Consider the following 15891-nt stretch of genomic DNA (forward strand, 5'->3'; position numbering starts at 1 on the left):
GGATGCCAGTCCGGCTCTGCTCAGGGTGCCTGCGGACGACTTATGACTTATACATCGTCCCCTGCCCGAGGGACCTTCGCTCTCTCCGGAATCAATCATCCAATTCGATCTGCTGTAATCGCATCGAATTGCCCCGTCACTCTTAATCTCCCCCCTCCTCCTGTGACTGAATTGAGAGGCCGGTTCTCTTCCCGTTCATTTATCACTTTCCTGCGGGCCGCTTCACGATCTTTTTACGATTCCCTCATCTCATCTGCATTAATCTTACATGCCAACTTTCCCATATACTACCCTCACTAGCACTTGGCCAGCCTCTTGCTGTCCGTCCCTCCTTGTCCCTTCCCCCCCTTTCTCTCTTTTCCTCTTGGATAAACCACCCCTCTTCTCTCCTTGGACGTGGACCTTTTGAGTGTACCCCCCCCTCCCCTCTCTCAAAAGCTAGACGATCCTTTTTTCTTTCCATCCGGCCGCTCTGGACACTCCTTTCTCTCTTCTGGCCGCTGGAAAGACACCCTACGATATCAACTATACTTTGACGCCATCACGGATTAGTGTAAGTGGCAAAGACTCTATAAGAAAGGGAACCCTGGTTGTGCCATTGACAACACAGTCTCCTTAACCCCGGTTCCCTTTGCCTAAACGGTGTTGCATGACCGTCTCCAACGGCGCCCGCTGATCAGCGAATAGGACCTGGCCATCAGTCTCGACCGTTTAAGATTATTAAGAGCAAAAAAAAATCCCTTCGAGTGCCGAGAGTCCATCGACTTTTATCTATAATTAGCTATGGAGCCTAGTCACAATGGATTGTATGTTGCCTCTCCTTCACATATTATCCTCGTCTATCGATACTTACTTGTGTCCCCCCCTGTTCAAGTCGACAACACTTTCAAAAGTACTTCTCTCACTCAAGAGGTGCAAACAGTAAGGGCGCTTCCGATGCTGCTCTTCAAGAGCCGCAAATCAATACACTAAGCATCAGCGACATTCCCCAAGGCGAGCAGATGCAGCCGGCAGGGATGTCTTGGATGCCGCCGGCGACCCAGCCGCAACAAGTGCCGACAACTGTTCAAGAGAGCCTCAGCTACTACATCAAGGATGGAAGCCAGCCCGTAAACGCCTGGGAACAACACCCAACCTCGTCGTCGATTCAGCAACGATCTACCGATGCCGTGGCCGCGCCGGTCACAATGGCCCAGGGCATCTACCCCCTCAACGCCATGATGAGTGCCGAAGTCTCTCGAGATGCTAACGGCTTTGCCCTGTCCGATGCATCGAATCGGTGGGCTCAGAAGCCACTCGCAGACAACTACGAACATCATCCCGTCCTGGACTCGGAAACGCCCATCGGCCAGGCTTACACCACTGACGACGCCGTGCCCATTCTTGATCTCAGGTACACGACCCCGTCGCATGACAACTCGAACTTGGACGGCAGCGTGGCCAGCCACCGCATGTCCGGCTCGTCCTTTGCCATGTCGACAACTGGGGCCCTGTCCGACATGCCTTCGTACGAAGACTTCTCTGCCGCTCTCTCCGAGGTTCGATCAATCAACTCTGACTATCCCCCTCCTTCAAACAGAACGTCCCTCATGTCGTCCACGCAACTGTCTCCCGTGGCCTCTCCTCGCCTGACCCCCCAGACTCGCCCCGAGCAGGTCAGGACCCAGAGCCGCGGCCGCGCCTCGCCGTCTCCCCGGCCCAGCATGCGGACTGCCCCCTACGACATCACTCGAGGAGGGAACAAGCAGCGCTGGTCCACCGGCTCCTACAGCGTGGCCCAGCGAAGGCCCTCCCCTGCGCTCTATCATTCTCCTCCTAGCGTTCCTCAGAGATACTCGTACCAGTCCCTGCCTACGCCCGCCGCCTCGGGCATGTTCCCCAACGCGCAGCCAATCAACGGCAGACCGCCTTTTATGATGACCGGCCCCTCGACTTTCAACCGGAACAGCATGGTCCTTGCCTCTCAGTTGCCGACCCAGGTGCCTTCGTACTTTTACAACCACAACGAGACGCACGGCGTTGTGGCTACACCACCGACTCTGCCTTCGCACGGCCTCCTACGAGTTCTCCAAAGCAACGGCGAGCCGCACCCCTTGACCGGCCTCTACGCAGATCTCTCGGACCCTCCGGACTTGTTTGGCTGCCTTCAGGAAGAGCAGGCCCCCCCGCCACCGGAGGACATGAACCCTTCGGATCCCGAGATGGTACCCTATGAGCAGGAGCTGCGATTTGAAAACGACTTGTACACCCCGCGCTGGGTTAGGGGACACGGCAACAAGAGGGAGGGATGGTGTGGCATTTGCAAGCCTGGGCGATGGTTGGTGTTGAAGAACTCTGCTTTCTGGTACGACAAGTCTTTCTCGCATGGCATCAGCGCGGCAACCGGCACTCCTTTCCAGGAGCCTCTGGACTCGAGACGCATGAATGGCAACCCGGATATTTGGGAGGGGCTTTGTGGAAGCTGTAACGACTGGATCCCACTTGTCAGCAGCAAAAAGAAGGGGACGACTTGGTTTAGACATGCATACAAGGTAAATACGGTGGCCTTTAGTCTTAAAAACTCCTTGGGTATCAGTTACTAACGAAAAATATTGTAGTGTCACACGCACCCCAAAGCCAAAGACGCCCACAAACGCCGCCGAGACAACAGCCAAAGCCAAGTTGGTGGCCATATGCCTCCCATGCCCGATGGACCAAGACCAGAATCGCACCGATCAATGGCGTCTCAGATGTCTTCTCCTCCGGTTTCTGGAATCGACGCACCAAGCCTAGCCATGACGGCCTCGATGCCCATGCCCGGCCAGCCCATGGACTCTCGCTCGTACATGCCGATTCAGCAGACTCAAGCGCCCGCTGGTGCTATGCCGCAGAGATCCAGCTCTGTTCGATCGCAAACGACGCCTATGGAGTCGTATACTGGCATGATCTAATCAGTCATGCCTTGAATTTCCTTAATAACTACACACACATACACACTCACTCACTCTTCTTGTTTATTCTCCTTACACGTCGTCTTTACATTCTCCCTCGTCACTTTTATCTCTTCTTTTTATCTCCTTTTTTATTTTGACTCAGTCAGACTGCAACTCAACGATTTCCTTAATTTTGTTTCGATAACTCATGCGTCACGTTCTGGAAAGTCTGAATGCCCATAGAGACGCATGAAACCTAGATTACGCGGCAACGGAAAGCTCGTCGCGATACCCTTATTTGTTTCCTTGCTTTTTTCTTTTTTTCTTCTCTTTTTGATTATGCCACTCTTTACACTCGTCTCCTAACCAAATTGTTTACTTTTCTCTCTTCTTTTACAACTTCTTGATCAACCTTGTTTGTCTACCTTTCTTGGCTTCTTTTATTATTCCTACTAGAAAAACTTTCCCTTCCCAGTCTCTCCCTCAGAACACACCAACCGTTTTTATTCTCAGGCAAACAAACGACTTTTTTTTATCAAAACCTTGCACAAAACAAAGACGACGATCACGGGATACCAATCATTGATACCTTTTTTTACGCTTTCTCACGCTTTATATAAATAGACATAGAATGGACACATCGAGTATAGGGTTATATTGGGGATTAATCATTGGATATGATCTCACGAGAAGGGAAACGGGAGGAACCAGACTGGGATATTTCAGCGCTGCGGGTCAGCAGAGAAGCAAGGGGGGGGATATACCACGGGATATATAGAGGCTCTTTTTTGTTTTTCGTTTCTTCTTCTTCTTATAAATAATGGAGGAAACTACTTTTTGTTATATAGTTTGGGGTATTTTTTTTTCTTCTTGTTTCTTCTTTAGCTCCTATATCAGTTTTTATCTTTTTTTTTTCCCCTTGTCAACTAACCGCCTGTAAAAAAGCACCGATACGAGGGCGTGTATTGACTCCATAAAGTTCCACACACACCTCAATGCGGGTAACTGGAACCGGGCCACCCCCCCTGGTCTGAATCCCAATCCTCCCCCTCCAAAAAGGCAAATCTAATATTATGCTGTATTATGCGCGCTGGGGAGGGGCGGCTGAAGAAACAGATTAGCAGTTTTGGAAACGATGGAAGGACAGCAGCAATGTTTGCTGTTGGTGGGCTCATCTCGGAGCTGGATGGGTTCCTTTTGAGGGGCTTGCATGTATAAGTGTGTTTTGTATTTGATCCTGTCTATAACGACAACGTGCCATGTGATCGAAAATACACACAGGTGGTATCATAAAGCAGCGTTGTATGTATGGTCGAATATGACGCATGAACGGACGGAGAAGCGAAGAGATTTATTGATTCGCTTTTACTTTTTTTTGACATGGGAAACCTGGTTAGAAAAATGAGGTGCACAGCCCACCTCGGCAAGATGCCGCGCAGCTGAGAGCCATGGGGGGGGGGGGGCTTTATACTGTAACGTACCTACGGATTTTAAAATGTAGTTTGGGTTCAATCTTTATGCAGCGCATGGGGATCAAGGACGTACGTCGGCAAAATACATGGGACTCGAACACCCTTTCTTTGTCTTTATTGCTGGGCCATGTCACTGGGCAAGGAGATTGATGTTAGTTGGTACAACGTGTGTAAGTAAGCAGATGTTGAGTGTTTGTTGAGAGGGATGTTCAGCTGTCGGTTGGCAGGGAAGCCATGCTTTTTCCGGGATTGGAGGTGGAGGTTCGGTGGGAGTTGAGCTATAATGCGCATGCGTGTGCTTTGTATGTGAGGACATGCGGCTTATACCGAAGTCTTGAACTTGATGCTTACTGATCTTAGTACGAGGAAGCAAGAAAGAAAGCAGCAAATATACCCTGAACCATGAAATATAAAAGAATAAAATGGTTACAACTGTCTCACGGCGAGACCAATTACACCCGCTAGCGCTGAATGGCAAATGCAGGTACGCCATACGCCGAACAAAACCTGATGAGACAATTATTCCCCCTTCTTCACCGCGCGGGTCTCAGCTAATCAACGGGTAAGCAAGCCGTTCGAACGATGCTTCCCCTTTGAATCGATAAGCCAGCGAACGATTTGATCAGCTTTTTATTTAGCTTCGATGTTTTTGCTGCACGGCATCCAATAGTTACTTTTGCTGCTCCTCTTTGCGCGGATATGGCCGGAGATGGGTGGTGGGCTTGGATGGATCCGCACTTCGCATGATATCGATTAATGCGTTAATTTGGCTACGGACAAGTGCATCGTATCGTTCCAAGAGAGAAGAGAGAGAAAAGTTGATAGATCAGCCACTAGCTGCGTTTGGCTACCGGAGCAGCAGAGAGATGGATCCGTTGGGTTGGGTCTCGTGAGTTTTGGCAGCGGGTTTGCACATCTTTTTGTCGTTGAGTTTTGGTGAGATCCACAGGCTGAGAGATGACTTTGTGATTGCTGTTAAAGTTTTCTTTTTTTTTTCTTCTCCGAATGAAAGAGTCACATGTGCTAAATAAACATAATTTGTGCCGCTCGTTGTCATCTGTTCATGGCCGAAAGCCACGAGGGCTTTCGCTTAAAAAAAAAAAAAAAAAAAAAGGTGTTCGTTTTTGTGCATGACCAAGTGCACAGGCTCATACCTTTTCCCGGCATAGCGTGTCTGCCTAGTTGATGAGTTTTGGGTCTGGGGAAGATCGAGATCGGGTTTGACCGGTGCATGTGCTGGGAGTAAAGTTGAAAATGGAAAAATCAAGACAATTGTGCATAGCATCTCTTATATGGCACGTCGGTTGGTTATACTGTACACACTCGATGCATTATGCAGTCTATTTTGGAGTTGAGGACGGAAGAAAAGGCAGCAAACGGAAATGCATTAATGTCTCGTGAGTTATCGTGTGCTTCTGACGTGGCAAGGTGCAGGGAAGGCTCAGGACAGCGCCTAAGGTGGTACAAGGTTGCTGCAACAGGAGCTCTGATGAGCTTGTTGCGAAATCCCTTTGCTTCTTTTTGTTGCAATTTATTAATCTGCTCTGGAGTTTTGACAACTGCTAGAGCTCCAACAAGCAGCAGGCCAATTGTCTGATCGGTAATACCAAGATGCTTGGCCGCATGCCAGAGTAATATATTGGCCCGTAGCGGAACGGATATGCGGCGTTATCGGATCTTGAGTTATGAAAGATAAGCAGCGACCGGGATTAGATGCTTGGAGCTTTGTGCGTGCAAAAGGCCGAATGAAGCAACTGACAAACAAGAGTAAAGCTGTCTGTCTGGTCTCGTTGCTGTGGAAGTGAAAACGCTCCATTTTTATTTTCTTCTTCAATATCCATCTGATATCCATCGATTTTAATCAATTCTCGGCATCAAGTCAGTCACTGTGGGTTGACATCTCCATTAGCTAGCAGAAGCCACCATTGTGCAGCTACGCAGCCATTTTTATCGTGTCATTCTACTGCCACTAATCCACCTGGTGGGATCCATGGTGGAGAGCACTTGGCCCAGATTAGGCAAAAGACGCTGCCAAACCGCCATCATGGCGTTGGAGCTCCGGCCCGGGCTGTAAATTGCAGCACGGCGGCGGCTTTGAAGGAGTCAGTAGTCCAGCTGGTCGAAGCACGCAAAGGGTTTGTGATATGAGCAACGGGCCAAAGATGAGAAAGAGAGAGAGAGCCGGGATGGGGGATATTAGTTGAGATGAATCAGATATAAGACGAACGATGCCGGCCGAGGTCCAAAGTGAGGTGATGCGGAGAAAAGTGTCCGAATATTGACTACGAGCATTGAACGGGGTGCTGCCTTATCTAATCCGTATCCGTAGACACCAGACAACCAGCATGCGGCTGCAAGTAAACAAAAGCCCAACTCACAGCAAAAAGGGCACCGACGGATGCTGCATGTCTTGGTCCAGGGAGAAACATTCATGCCGCTGAAATCACGCCAGATCGATCCATTGATCTCTCCCCGTAATGCTCTGCATCTTGTTAACAAGGAATTGATTCAATAGGATAAGAGAAAGCACCAGGCCGAAAGAAAGAAAAAGCCGCCTGCTGACGTCTTTTCCCACTAAAAAGGCCATCGTCTGCTGTATCGCTTCCACTGGCGCCGCCCCCATCAGCTGCACTGCGGCTCCATTTTCAGCAGCCCTCTGAAAATTTACCGAGCTGGACGGGGCTCGTCTGCCTAGAAAGCGCCTGGACGGATTGGATTCTACCGGGTCAGAACATCACCAGCTGCTGCACTACACTGCATTACACTGCACTGCAGCGCACTGCACTTGTACTCTCGGTTCCTCAACTCAACCAGTGCTTCTCTCTCCGCCTTCTGTTCTCTTATCCTCGCAACTCTTTTTTTTCTTTTCCCTTCCTCCCTCCAATCTGTCCTGCTTCGTCCATTGTTTGCCACTGCATCTGCTGTTCCGCCCTTGAATAGCAGGTTGATGCTCTGTGGAGCTCTAGGACAAGACTTGCCTCCCTTGATTTTCCCCCGTTCGAACCTGTTGCTCTCCTTTGCGTTGCGTCTTGCTTTGCTTTGCTGTTCCGGTAAGACAAGACCCTCTTCTCTCCCTCTCCCCTCCATGCACTCCCTTTTTCACGGCCTCATATGGGATTCTCTTGAAACGCCGTAGCAAGCAAGCTAATTAGACCAGTTTTTTCTTTTCTTTTCTTTTCTTTCTTGTTTCTTTTGACCCCTTTGCATTTTGCAGAGCCAGTGCCGGATTTCCACGACCTTTTGCATCTTTGTCATGACCGTTAACGAGCATTTTGGATAATGAGAAACGAGCCACTGCGATTGTACGCCAATATTGCCCAAGCAACCACCACCACACCTTCAACCGTCGCCTGCACACCTTTTCCGCACCCTCAGACCTGATCTTATACCGCCCTCCCTCTACGACGCCGAATCACATACAACCGCTTATTATTATTTGCATCAAAGGGGAATTGAAGCCTCCCTTGCAACGATTATACAATCTCTGCTGTCTCCCACTTCTTTTTTTCCAGGCCTTTTCCCCACGGCCCGAATTGGCGGTGCACGCACTGGGATGCTTGTGTCTGGGTTCTCATAGCCAACAGGAATTCAAGCTGATATGAGCGAGGATCAACAGCTAGTATCAAGGCATGTCCGCCTTGCGAACACTCTAAAGCATGCCTGCCCTCCGCTCCCTCCAGCACTTGGCTAACCAATCTTGTTGACTCCGCACAGCAGTAGCTTTGGAGATCCAAACGCTCACCCACCGCCCACGCCAAAGCAGACTCCAACATCGGGTGCATTTCCGAGCCCTATTTTCGAGACGCCGAAGCCCCCCCAGGGATCCTTCGCCGACACCAGCGGCCTGACGCCTCGCTTTGCCGAGGAATACTCAGTCTTCAACGCAACGCCGGGCAATCTGAGAGGGGCTCAGTTTCCCTTTGCTGACTTTGTGCCCACCACTCCCTTCGCATCGTCGTATCTAGGGCACAAGCGCCTGCTTTCCGTCGAAGAGCTAGCTGTCGAGATTGCAACCCGAGCCAACATCCCGCCGTCGAACCCAAACCTTCCACCGCCGCCCGTCGACCCTTCACGACGTCTGCCTTCCTCTCCGGCCGCTTTGATATTATCTACAAAGGCAGCCGCCGCTGCCAATTCCGACGCACACCTCGGCCCTGCCTTTTCCTCCTCACACACCAAGTCTCCCAAGAAGCTCCGCCGGGGTACAATTGAAGGTTCCGACGCAGCACAGCCTTTGTCGCCGCCGCCGTCGGCTCACAAGGGCGGCCAGAAGCTCGCACCAAAGGTCAACATGCAAGATGACCGGGCCTACGGTCACCCGGACTTTAGCGACAGCTTTCAGGGCCACCACGATATGGCTGCCATGATGGGCGGCGCTGATGACATGTTTGTCTATCCCATGTCTGCTCCCCCAAGCCAGGCCAATTTTTGGGACCCGGCCATGGGCATGGACCTGGACTTTAGCACTGCCGGCGCCACCTTCTTCCAGCCCTCGCATCGCCATACCGGATCCTTTGACTGGAACAGCGACATTCAGCTCTTTCAAGACCCCGTCCCGCCCCCTCCTCCACCATCATCGAACCAAGAAAATGTTCAGCCAAACGCCCAAGGCATGCACCAGCCTGCTCGAAGGGAGAGGATGTTGGCGCCCAAGCCACCGGTAACTGGTCAGTCTGCTGGCCCCGTAGCAGCAACTGCCATGTTTCAAGCATCGATGGAAGACTCGTTTGGCGTAGGTACTCCTATGGAAGGTGTGGACCCAGGATTGCTATATAGCCGACCCCCAACGGCCTCGATGAATGCCGACTTCAATCCGGCTATGAATGCGGCATCTACAGATATGGCTGCCGCTGCAGAGGCCAACAACTCTCGCATCATGCCTCAATCCCGCCGGACCAACAGCCTGAAGGAGGTGAAGAGGGGCAAGATGCCAGACCGTACAAACTCTCCCGTCAAGGCCATGGGCCGCCCAGAATTGAATCGTAGCCTGAGTGAGGGTCGAACAAAGAAGGCAGGGGGCCGAGGGGCATTGCCGACGTTGGCACCCGCTGCACGGCCATCGTCACAGGCTGGAAGTTCAAATGCTGGCTCAGAAGCGGGAAAGTCGTCGAGATCGTCGGCGTCTGGGAGGATGTCACCACTAAAGAGCCAACGGCGACTGTCAAGCCTGGCATCTATCCCCGAGTCTGCCTCTCAGCCACACCTGAGTCGACCTCGAACGTCGGTGAGGTTCACTATAGACGCACATGGACGGGCTCGAGCGGAAACCACGGTCATGGTCGAAGAAGCTGGTGGCATAACTCGCAGCCGAAGCTCCCGGGAACTGTCTTCCACACGAAGAAGCTGGGAGTCTTCTGACGACGAGTCTTCCACAGATGAGGAACCAATTATTATACCCAGCCGAGCCAGTTCATTCAATGCATCCTTTGCTTTACCGGACCCACGCAAGCCAGTAGGCTCGATATTCCATTCGGGCCGCCGGAGTATCAGTGATAGGAGCAGGAGTGCATCTACCCCTTCTCTCGTGACGCAAAATGACGGAGAAAGCGAGGCCGAGACGGTTTTGACCGATCATCAAGAAAGAGGAGGAGATGCAGCAAGCGAGCTGCGCAAAGTGGTAGAGGACCGTCAGAAGCGGTCTATGCAGATTGAAAACTCTCGGCCACAGCAACGCATTCTCACCTCAAGCAGCTCGGGGAAAATCAAAGCAAGCTCCATATCTCCGGTCAGCATGGCAGACTCGAGCTATAGACGCGGAGTTCGATGTGTATGTGGTGGAAATGGGCCCGATGAAGGAAATGGCTACATGGTTCAATGGTATGTTATCATCTCGAATCCCTTGCTCCCTGCTGGTGTTTGAGTGTGCCAGCTAGGTTCCCCGTGTTTGATGTTTCCCGAGAGATGTTGAGCCCTGCTGACATGAAGCCGTTTCTAGCGAGTCATGCGAGATGCTGCTGCACGGAAAATGCGTCAACATCAGCAGGCGTACCATGCCGAGCGTGTACATCTGTGGCTTCTGTGCCAACACGCCCAATGTTGCCGCACGGCGAGCGCAGCAAAGCATTGGGCGGGGAAACAATGGGGGACAGTCGGCGTTGTCGTCGTTGGCGAACAAGACGCTTCGGTCCCTTCGATAATGGTGTGAGAGGGAATGAAGATGAAGAGTGTAAAGAAATTGATGAAAAAGAAGGCATGTTATATGATTATTATTTTTTTAGAAAACAAGCAAGCGGAGGCAAAAAATGCTGGGCAAGGCTGGGCAAGGGATTTTATGCGTTATGTTGAATAAGATTAAACAAGGGCTCTCTGCCGAATTACTACTTACTGCTCCTAGGGAATCGGTATATATTTGGGGGGTGGGTATAGTACTAACTAATACTATCCATACTTTTTTTTTGTGGAATCGAGATTGAATGCGAAGAAGCTGGAGAGAAGAAGAGCCGTAAAGTTATTTGCCATGGTGTTGAAGCTAAGCTGGAGCTATGTAAGGGATACGTCGATGCTCCACCGAGGGCATGTATAAGATGACGGGAGCAATTGGTGATTCCTTTCTGATTCAAATGGATTCTGATTAAGTATTCTGCGAGAATCATCCCAATGTTGTTCCTACTGCAGCATCTCTTTGCTTGTTCTCGGCACATTCGGCATTTTGTGTTGCCTAACTAGCAGGACAACATACAATATATTGATCTGTCTGATATATCGGTAGTGGTTGGAGCTAACTTTAGTTCTTGAACCTTAATATCAACCACAGAAAAGACCGTGGCGGGTGTGGCTTTATTTTTATACCAATAACAAGCTGAGGGCAGAGCTATTAGCCGTCCATAATACCCCGCCATCTTTATTACAGCTCTGGAGGCATCTCTTGACGTTCAAGCATTCCAATATCGGGAGCTTAGTAATCCTAGAGAGTGAACATCTCATGAAGCTTGAAACAGCAACGGCGTTCATCATCTCTCGCTCATTCTAACTGCATACATGTATCACTATGTCTATGTATCATCATTTCATCAAATAAGCGCAAGTTTCACTCCCTTTCTCGGCTTGTCAGTATTCCAGCTCCGCTCCAAAACAACGACAGGGCACCTATAACGACGGTTATAGGTACAGAAGCATTCTGGAGGTCATCGGTATGGAATTTCATCCAGAGTCCCCAAAATATGAATGGTCCTGCGACCATAACAAGATGGTAGGCAAGCACGTAGCTAAATGAAACAGCAAAGACAGTTTCAAACCCCCAAATAGGTGAGCCCTGATCTTTCTCGAATTCTCTTGTCCGTTTCGGAATTCGGGCTAGATTCACCGTGTTTGCAACCAGGGGTATGCAATCATGAGGAAAGGGCCAAGTACATGGCGACTGGCAGGCGTAAAAGAGAGTTTGGAAGTGGTGAGGCGAAATAGGAGGGTTTCTGACATCTCGTTCACCGGCTCGAGGGTCATAGTGGTAGTCTTTGTCAGATGGAAGCTCTCTGTACTCTCGAACCATTCGGTCAGGGGTAAGTCTACTAAACTAGCTATGATATCAGCAGAGTAACTCGCAGATTAGCAGCAGTTCTGTAAATGTACCTTGACCACCTCGCAGTAATCTAAGCGCCAGACTGAGAGCCATAGTCTTAGCCTTCCTCTATAGATCATATAGCATCTCTTTAGCTCTTGAAAGATGTGACTGTCTGTCGTCTGGTTTGTGACATGAATTTGGGTTGGCACCAGCGTTCGCCGCGCTCCTCTAACGCCAAATAATATCCACCATTGAAGACTATTATTAGGATCCGGAATAGTCACTTGGGCCTGCTGGCCAATTGTCGGGCCTTGTTGCTGTTGAGGGGGAACCGCCCCTGCGAGTGGTTGTAGCTGCACGCTCTCAAGCGGTGTCAAAGAGCTGGTTTCTTGTGGAGTGTATCTGGTAGCTGCTCGTGATGGCCGGGTAACTTGTTCGCCTGCATATTGCAAAATGCCTCTAATAGAAGAAAATGGCGTTGCTTGTGCCTTTCTCACACCGCATCGAGATGTCAACGAGGGATGGTTATCTGACCACTCGAGTATTGTTTTAACAAGTTCGCGTTGTTCGCGAGATATTTCCTCCCACCGCTCTACACCACATGTCTATTCCACTTTAGTCTTCATTGGTTGCCTGCCAACATATGAGGTATAGGTACTCACACATTGCCAAAATAATCTCGACTCTCCAAGGTTAAGTACTCGCTTCCGTTGGCTCAAGGGCCACCAGTTCCATTTCACCTTGGTGGTATTCTCCACCAAGGTCTTGAATTGGTTCGAGATTGAGACGTCTTGTTCTTGAGATAGCCAGATATTCTCTTTTGGTATTGATTGGAGCACGTCCCCCAATTCAGCGCTCAGAAACATCAACGCGAACTGCACTTGAAGACTTTGAAACGCCTTGGATGCTAACAGAAATCTTTGCAGTTCGGAGAAGAATGAAAAGCTGCAGGGCAAGGCCCGCTGGTCGATATCTAGAACTTCTTCAGGGCTCAAATCAATATATGCTGCAAGCTGTTCGCTAATTCGTTGTCTGTCTCTCTTACTCTGTAGTAACCCGGCGACAGCCTTTTCCGCTTCAGACTTGGCTTCTTCTACCAACCATATGTGAAATAATGTGAGTAATCGGCTCATGATCTCAACGAAATCATCCCTATCCATTTCACCCAAAGCCTTCTTGCACAGTGCTTTGAATCGCGGCTGTTCGGCTAAAAATAACATGATGATTCCTTCATTTGTGTTGCCGTTGGAGCTTTGTGATCTGTTGTCATCGACAACTGGCACAACGGGACTCGACCACTTTCCAGGTTGTACCTTCATCGAGCCGACGTCTCGCTCTTCGGCTTTCCTCCAATCACTGCCTTTTTCGTAACTCGATGTCGGCTTCCCTAGATAAGGATTTGGACTCTTTGTATGCCTTGTATACCTGAAGCGAGACTTGCTTTCTTCGATAGCTCCGCTGAGGCTGAGTGCACCTCTCCTGTTCGCCACATTTAGAGGAAAGACGTACTGTTCTGAGATATGCAGCCCTAGTGCCTCAAGAGTCCGTACTGTAAATAAAACGAAGCCATTTCGACTGAATGGCAGATAGGATGACAGCCCAAGCAACTCTAAATCATCTGCACCATCGATGACCAAGACCCAGAGACCGCATTTTTCTTCGCTTAAAGCACTCTTAACAAGCTGCTTAACATCAGCCTCATCCTTATCGATTCCTTCAATCTTGATTTGTTTGCCAATTTCGTAGTAGTCATTCTCAAAAGTTATTGCGTCTTTAGCTGACACCCAAAAGATGAAGCAGTCTGGGTGGTCTTCATGCAGACGATGGACAGCTTCCAGCGCAATCTGAGTCTTGCCGATACCCTCTTGGCCTGTAATAGCGCCTCTATACCATCCATCCGTGTTTGCATCGGGATGTATCTTTGCCAGAAGCTCCCTTAATACATCTTCTCTGCCAGTAAAGTTCGGGTTCCGTTGAATCGGAACCAGGAAATTCTCCCTCGGTATCGTCCGGCGGTAACTCTCTAGAAGCGCCTTTATTGCAGATGCTGCTGTTGCCGCTGCAAATCCGCGCTGGTCACGACCATTGTTTATATGACCGTCGGCATAATCGCGCACACCTTTGACCATAATGCATAGCAAGCGCTCCCACCTCCAAACTCCTTCCGTCTCAAATGCTATAACGCGTTTTGCTTTGGAGAATCTGTCGCGATCCTCTCCCGACTTCATTGCTGTATCAATCGACGCAATACTACCAAAATGAATAGCCGGCTTATGCCCCCTTTTCCCCATAGCTTGCTTTCTTTTTCTCACTATTGTGCAATTGTCATCGCATCCCAAGTCATGGCACGACGCATCGAGGGCTTCCTCGCATACGGGATCATTTGTTCCATGGCAATTGCTGCAAATGCATGTCGCTGGACCGCGATGCTTATGACGATAGCTTGGATCGAACAGCTTGTCCTCAATTGATCTGGGATATAAATTCTCGCCCTTAGGCTTCATATCCCTTTTTGGGGAGCCGGAGAGATAATCATAAGTTATTTCTTGAAGATCATCTCGACCGCCTTGTGTTCGATATATCATAGAGAAGTTGCGAAAATTTTCGATGAGTTGCTTTGGACCCCTTCGACTCTGCCTGATTTCAAGCAAAGCCTCATTATCGATAATATTGTAGTGGAAAGGCAGGTCGTCAATTATCACGTCTCCTAGGAACACCTCGTCTTGGCCATTATTAATAAACGGCACGCCGCCACAACTTCCTGTGAGGATGGCTAGCTTAAGCGCTGTACATTTGGACCAGATGTCGGCCTCGGGGACTTCACCCGCCTTGCCAACGTGATTTAAGAGAGCTAATACAACATTATGCTCGCCAATGCGGCCAGGCTTGATAACCATATCGTCTTGGGCTGCTCCATCTGCATCCCCATCTAGATGCAAGAATTCATCAAACGAGTCAGTGACTGCTTCAAAGTACAATGAATCCGTGCAGACGATGGCAATTTCGAAGTCTTCATAGCGAGGTGGTCGTTGTCGCTGCCACATGATGGTGACGGAAGCCTATGCTGTTGTTTGGCACAATTGTGTTTGGTACATTCGCATAGCGGTTGGTTGAGACTTGTTAACTTCTTCTATTAGCCTCCATCTTATATAATGCCTCAGCAGGGGAAGTCTAATGGTCAAAGCTGGTATTGTTGTTCTGTGATCAATTCCCGATTTATACGAGGGGAAATACAGCGGGTGACAAGGCAACCAATCATCTGTTATGCACATCTCTTACACACCTCTCTTGCCTCATATTTGGCAGTGCCCTTCCTAGGCAGCAAAGCTGAGTCAGCTGGATATGAGCTCTTCTTTAATATGCTGTCCGACAACGATAGCTTGAAGAGTGCTCGATGCTGGTATGCCGTGAGAATAATGAATAGTTTTTAGTCTACTCGTCTGCATAGGTTTAGCGTTACTATGTTCTATAGCAGGCTACTATACGGAGTATAGCGTCAAGAGGCATACTTGATGAATTGAGAGCTCTCTCGGTTGCGTATTTAGCATTAGGAACTATACTCATGTATAGTAGCTTGGATATAGTGCTTTGAACTCGAAGGCTTCTGATAGCAATAGGTGACTAGTGCTTCAGAACCTCGATATTCCTATGCTAACAAGTCGAGAATAACACCCTCTTATTCTAGCTGACCCCCCGCAACACCATAGAAATTACCAGCAGTAACAAAAAGTTCCAAGTCGATCCGTCTCGGCACTCCAAGGCAAATCCTGGCTATTCCCGGCCCAAATCCTCTAAAAAGCCTGCGACAATCTACATGTTATTCCAGCCAATTCCATCAAGCACAGCACAGCAACTTTGTAATTTCTCTCCATCTGGCGCCGAGCAAATCAAAGCCGCCCGAAAGCTGGGCAGACGAGCTCTCCGTGTGTCGGCCTTCCGACTTCGGCACAGAGGAGCTATACTTTTTGGTATTTGATTGCTTATTAGGCCACTCTGCTTTCTCGGTTTC

General features: G+C 49.6%; 4 protein-coding genes across 4 annotated transcripts; 2 read left to right on the top strand and 2 right to left on the bottom strand.

The window, feature by feature from the left end:
- Positions 1-1016: 1016 nt before the first annotated feature.
- On the top strand, positions 1017-2930 carry M431DRAFT_74710 (hypothetical protein; the record flags this gene model as incomplete). Its single annotated transcript, XM_024922256.1, has 2 exons — positions 1017-2531; positions 2598-2930. The coding sequence occupies 2 exons, from the start codon at positions 1017-1019 to the stop codon at positions 2928-2930; spliced, it is 1848 nt and encodes a 615-aa protein (XP_024778478.1).
- Positions 2931-4300: 1370 nt separating this feature from the next.
- Positions 4301-5054, bottom strand: M431DRAFT_286394 (hypothetical protein). Its single transcript, XM_024914057.1, has one exon. It carries the CDS (start codon positions 4875-4877, stop codon positions 4515-4517), a length of 363 nt encoding a protein of 120 aa, XP_024778479.1. The 5' UTR covers positions 4878-5054; the 3' UTR covers positions 4301-4514.
- A 1374-nt stretch (positions 5055-6428) lies between these two features.
- M431DRAFT_76608 (hypothetical protein) lies at positions 6429-10521 on the top strand (the record flags this gene model as incomplete). Its single annotated transcript, XM_024922480.1, has 3 exons — positions 6429-6454; positions 8102-10201; positions 10320-10521. 3 exons carry the CDS (start codon positions 6429-6431, stop codon positions 10519-10521), a joined length of 2328 nt encoding a protein of 775 aa, XP_024778480.1.
- A 636-nt stretch (positions 10522-11157) lies between these two features.
- Positions 11158-15038, bottom strand: M431DRAFT_133530 (hypothetical protein). Its single transcript, XM_024912503.1, has 3 exons — positions 12545-15038; positions 11951-12487; positions 11158-11894 (listed from the first exon to the last, which is right to left on the bottom strand). Exons 1-3 carry the CDS (start codon positions 14924-14926, stop codon positions 11412-11414), a joined length of 3402 nt encoding a protein of 1133 aa, XP_024778481.1. The 5' UTR covers positions 14927-15038; the 3' UTR covers positions 11158-11411.
- Positions 15039-15891: the final 853 nt, after the last annotated feature.

This window comes from Trichoderma harzianum, assembly GCF_003025095.1.
Source record: "Trichoderma harzianum CBS 226.95 unplaced genomic scaffold M431scaffold_2, whole genome shotgun sequence".
Classification (NCBI taxonomy): domain Eukaryota; kingdom Fungi; phylum Ascomycota; class Sordariomycetes; order Hypocreales; family Hypocreaceae; genus Trichoderma; species Trichoderma harzianum.

Coding starts and splice junctions, on each gene's coding strand:
- M431DRAFT_286394 (XM_024914057.1), bottom strand. CDS start 4,877: ATGGCGTACCTGCATTTGCCATTCAGCGCTAGCGGGTGTAATTGGTCT.
- M431DRAFT_133530 (XM_024912503.1), bottom strand. CDS start 14,926: ATGTGGCAGCGACAACGACCACCTCGCTATGAAGACTTCGAAATTGCC. Junction 12,488..12,544: donor CGAGATTATTTTGGCAATGT/GTGAGTACCTAT, acceptor AAAGTGGAATAG/ACATGTGGTGTAGAGCGGTG. Junction 11,895..11,950: donor ATTACTGCGAGGTGGTCAAG/GTACATTTACAG, acceptor TATCATAGCTAG/TTTAGTAGACTTACCCCTGA.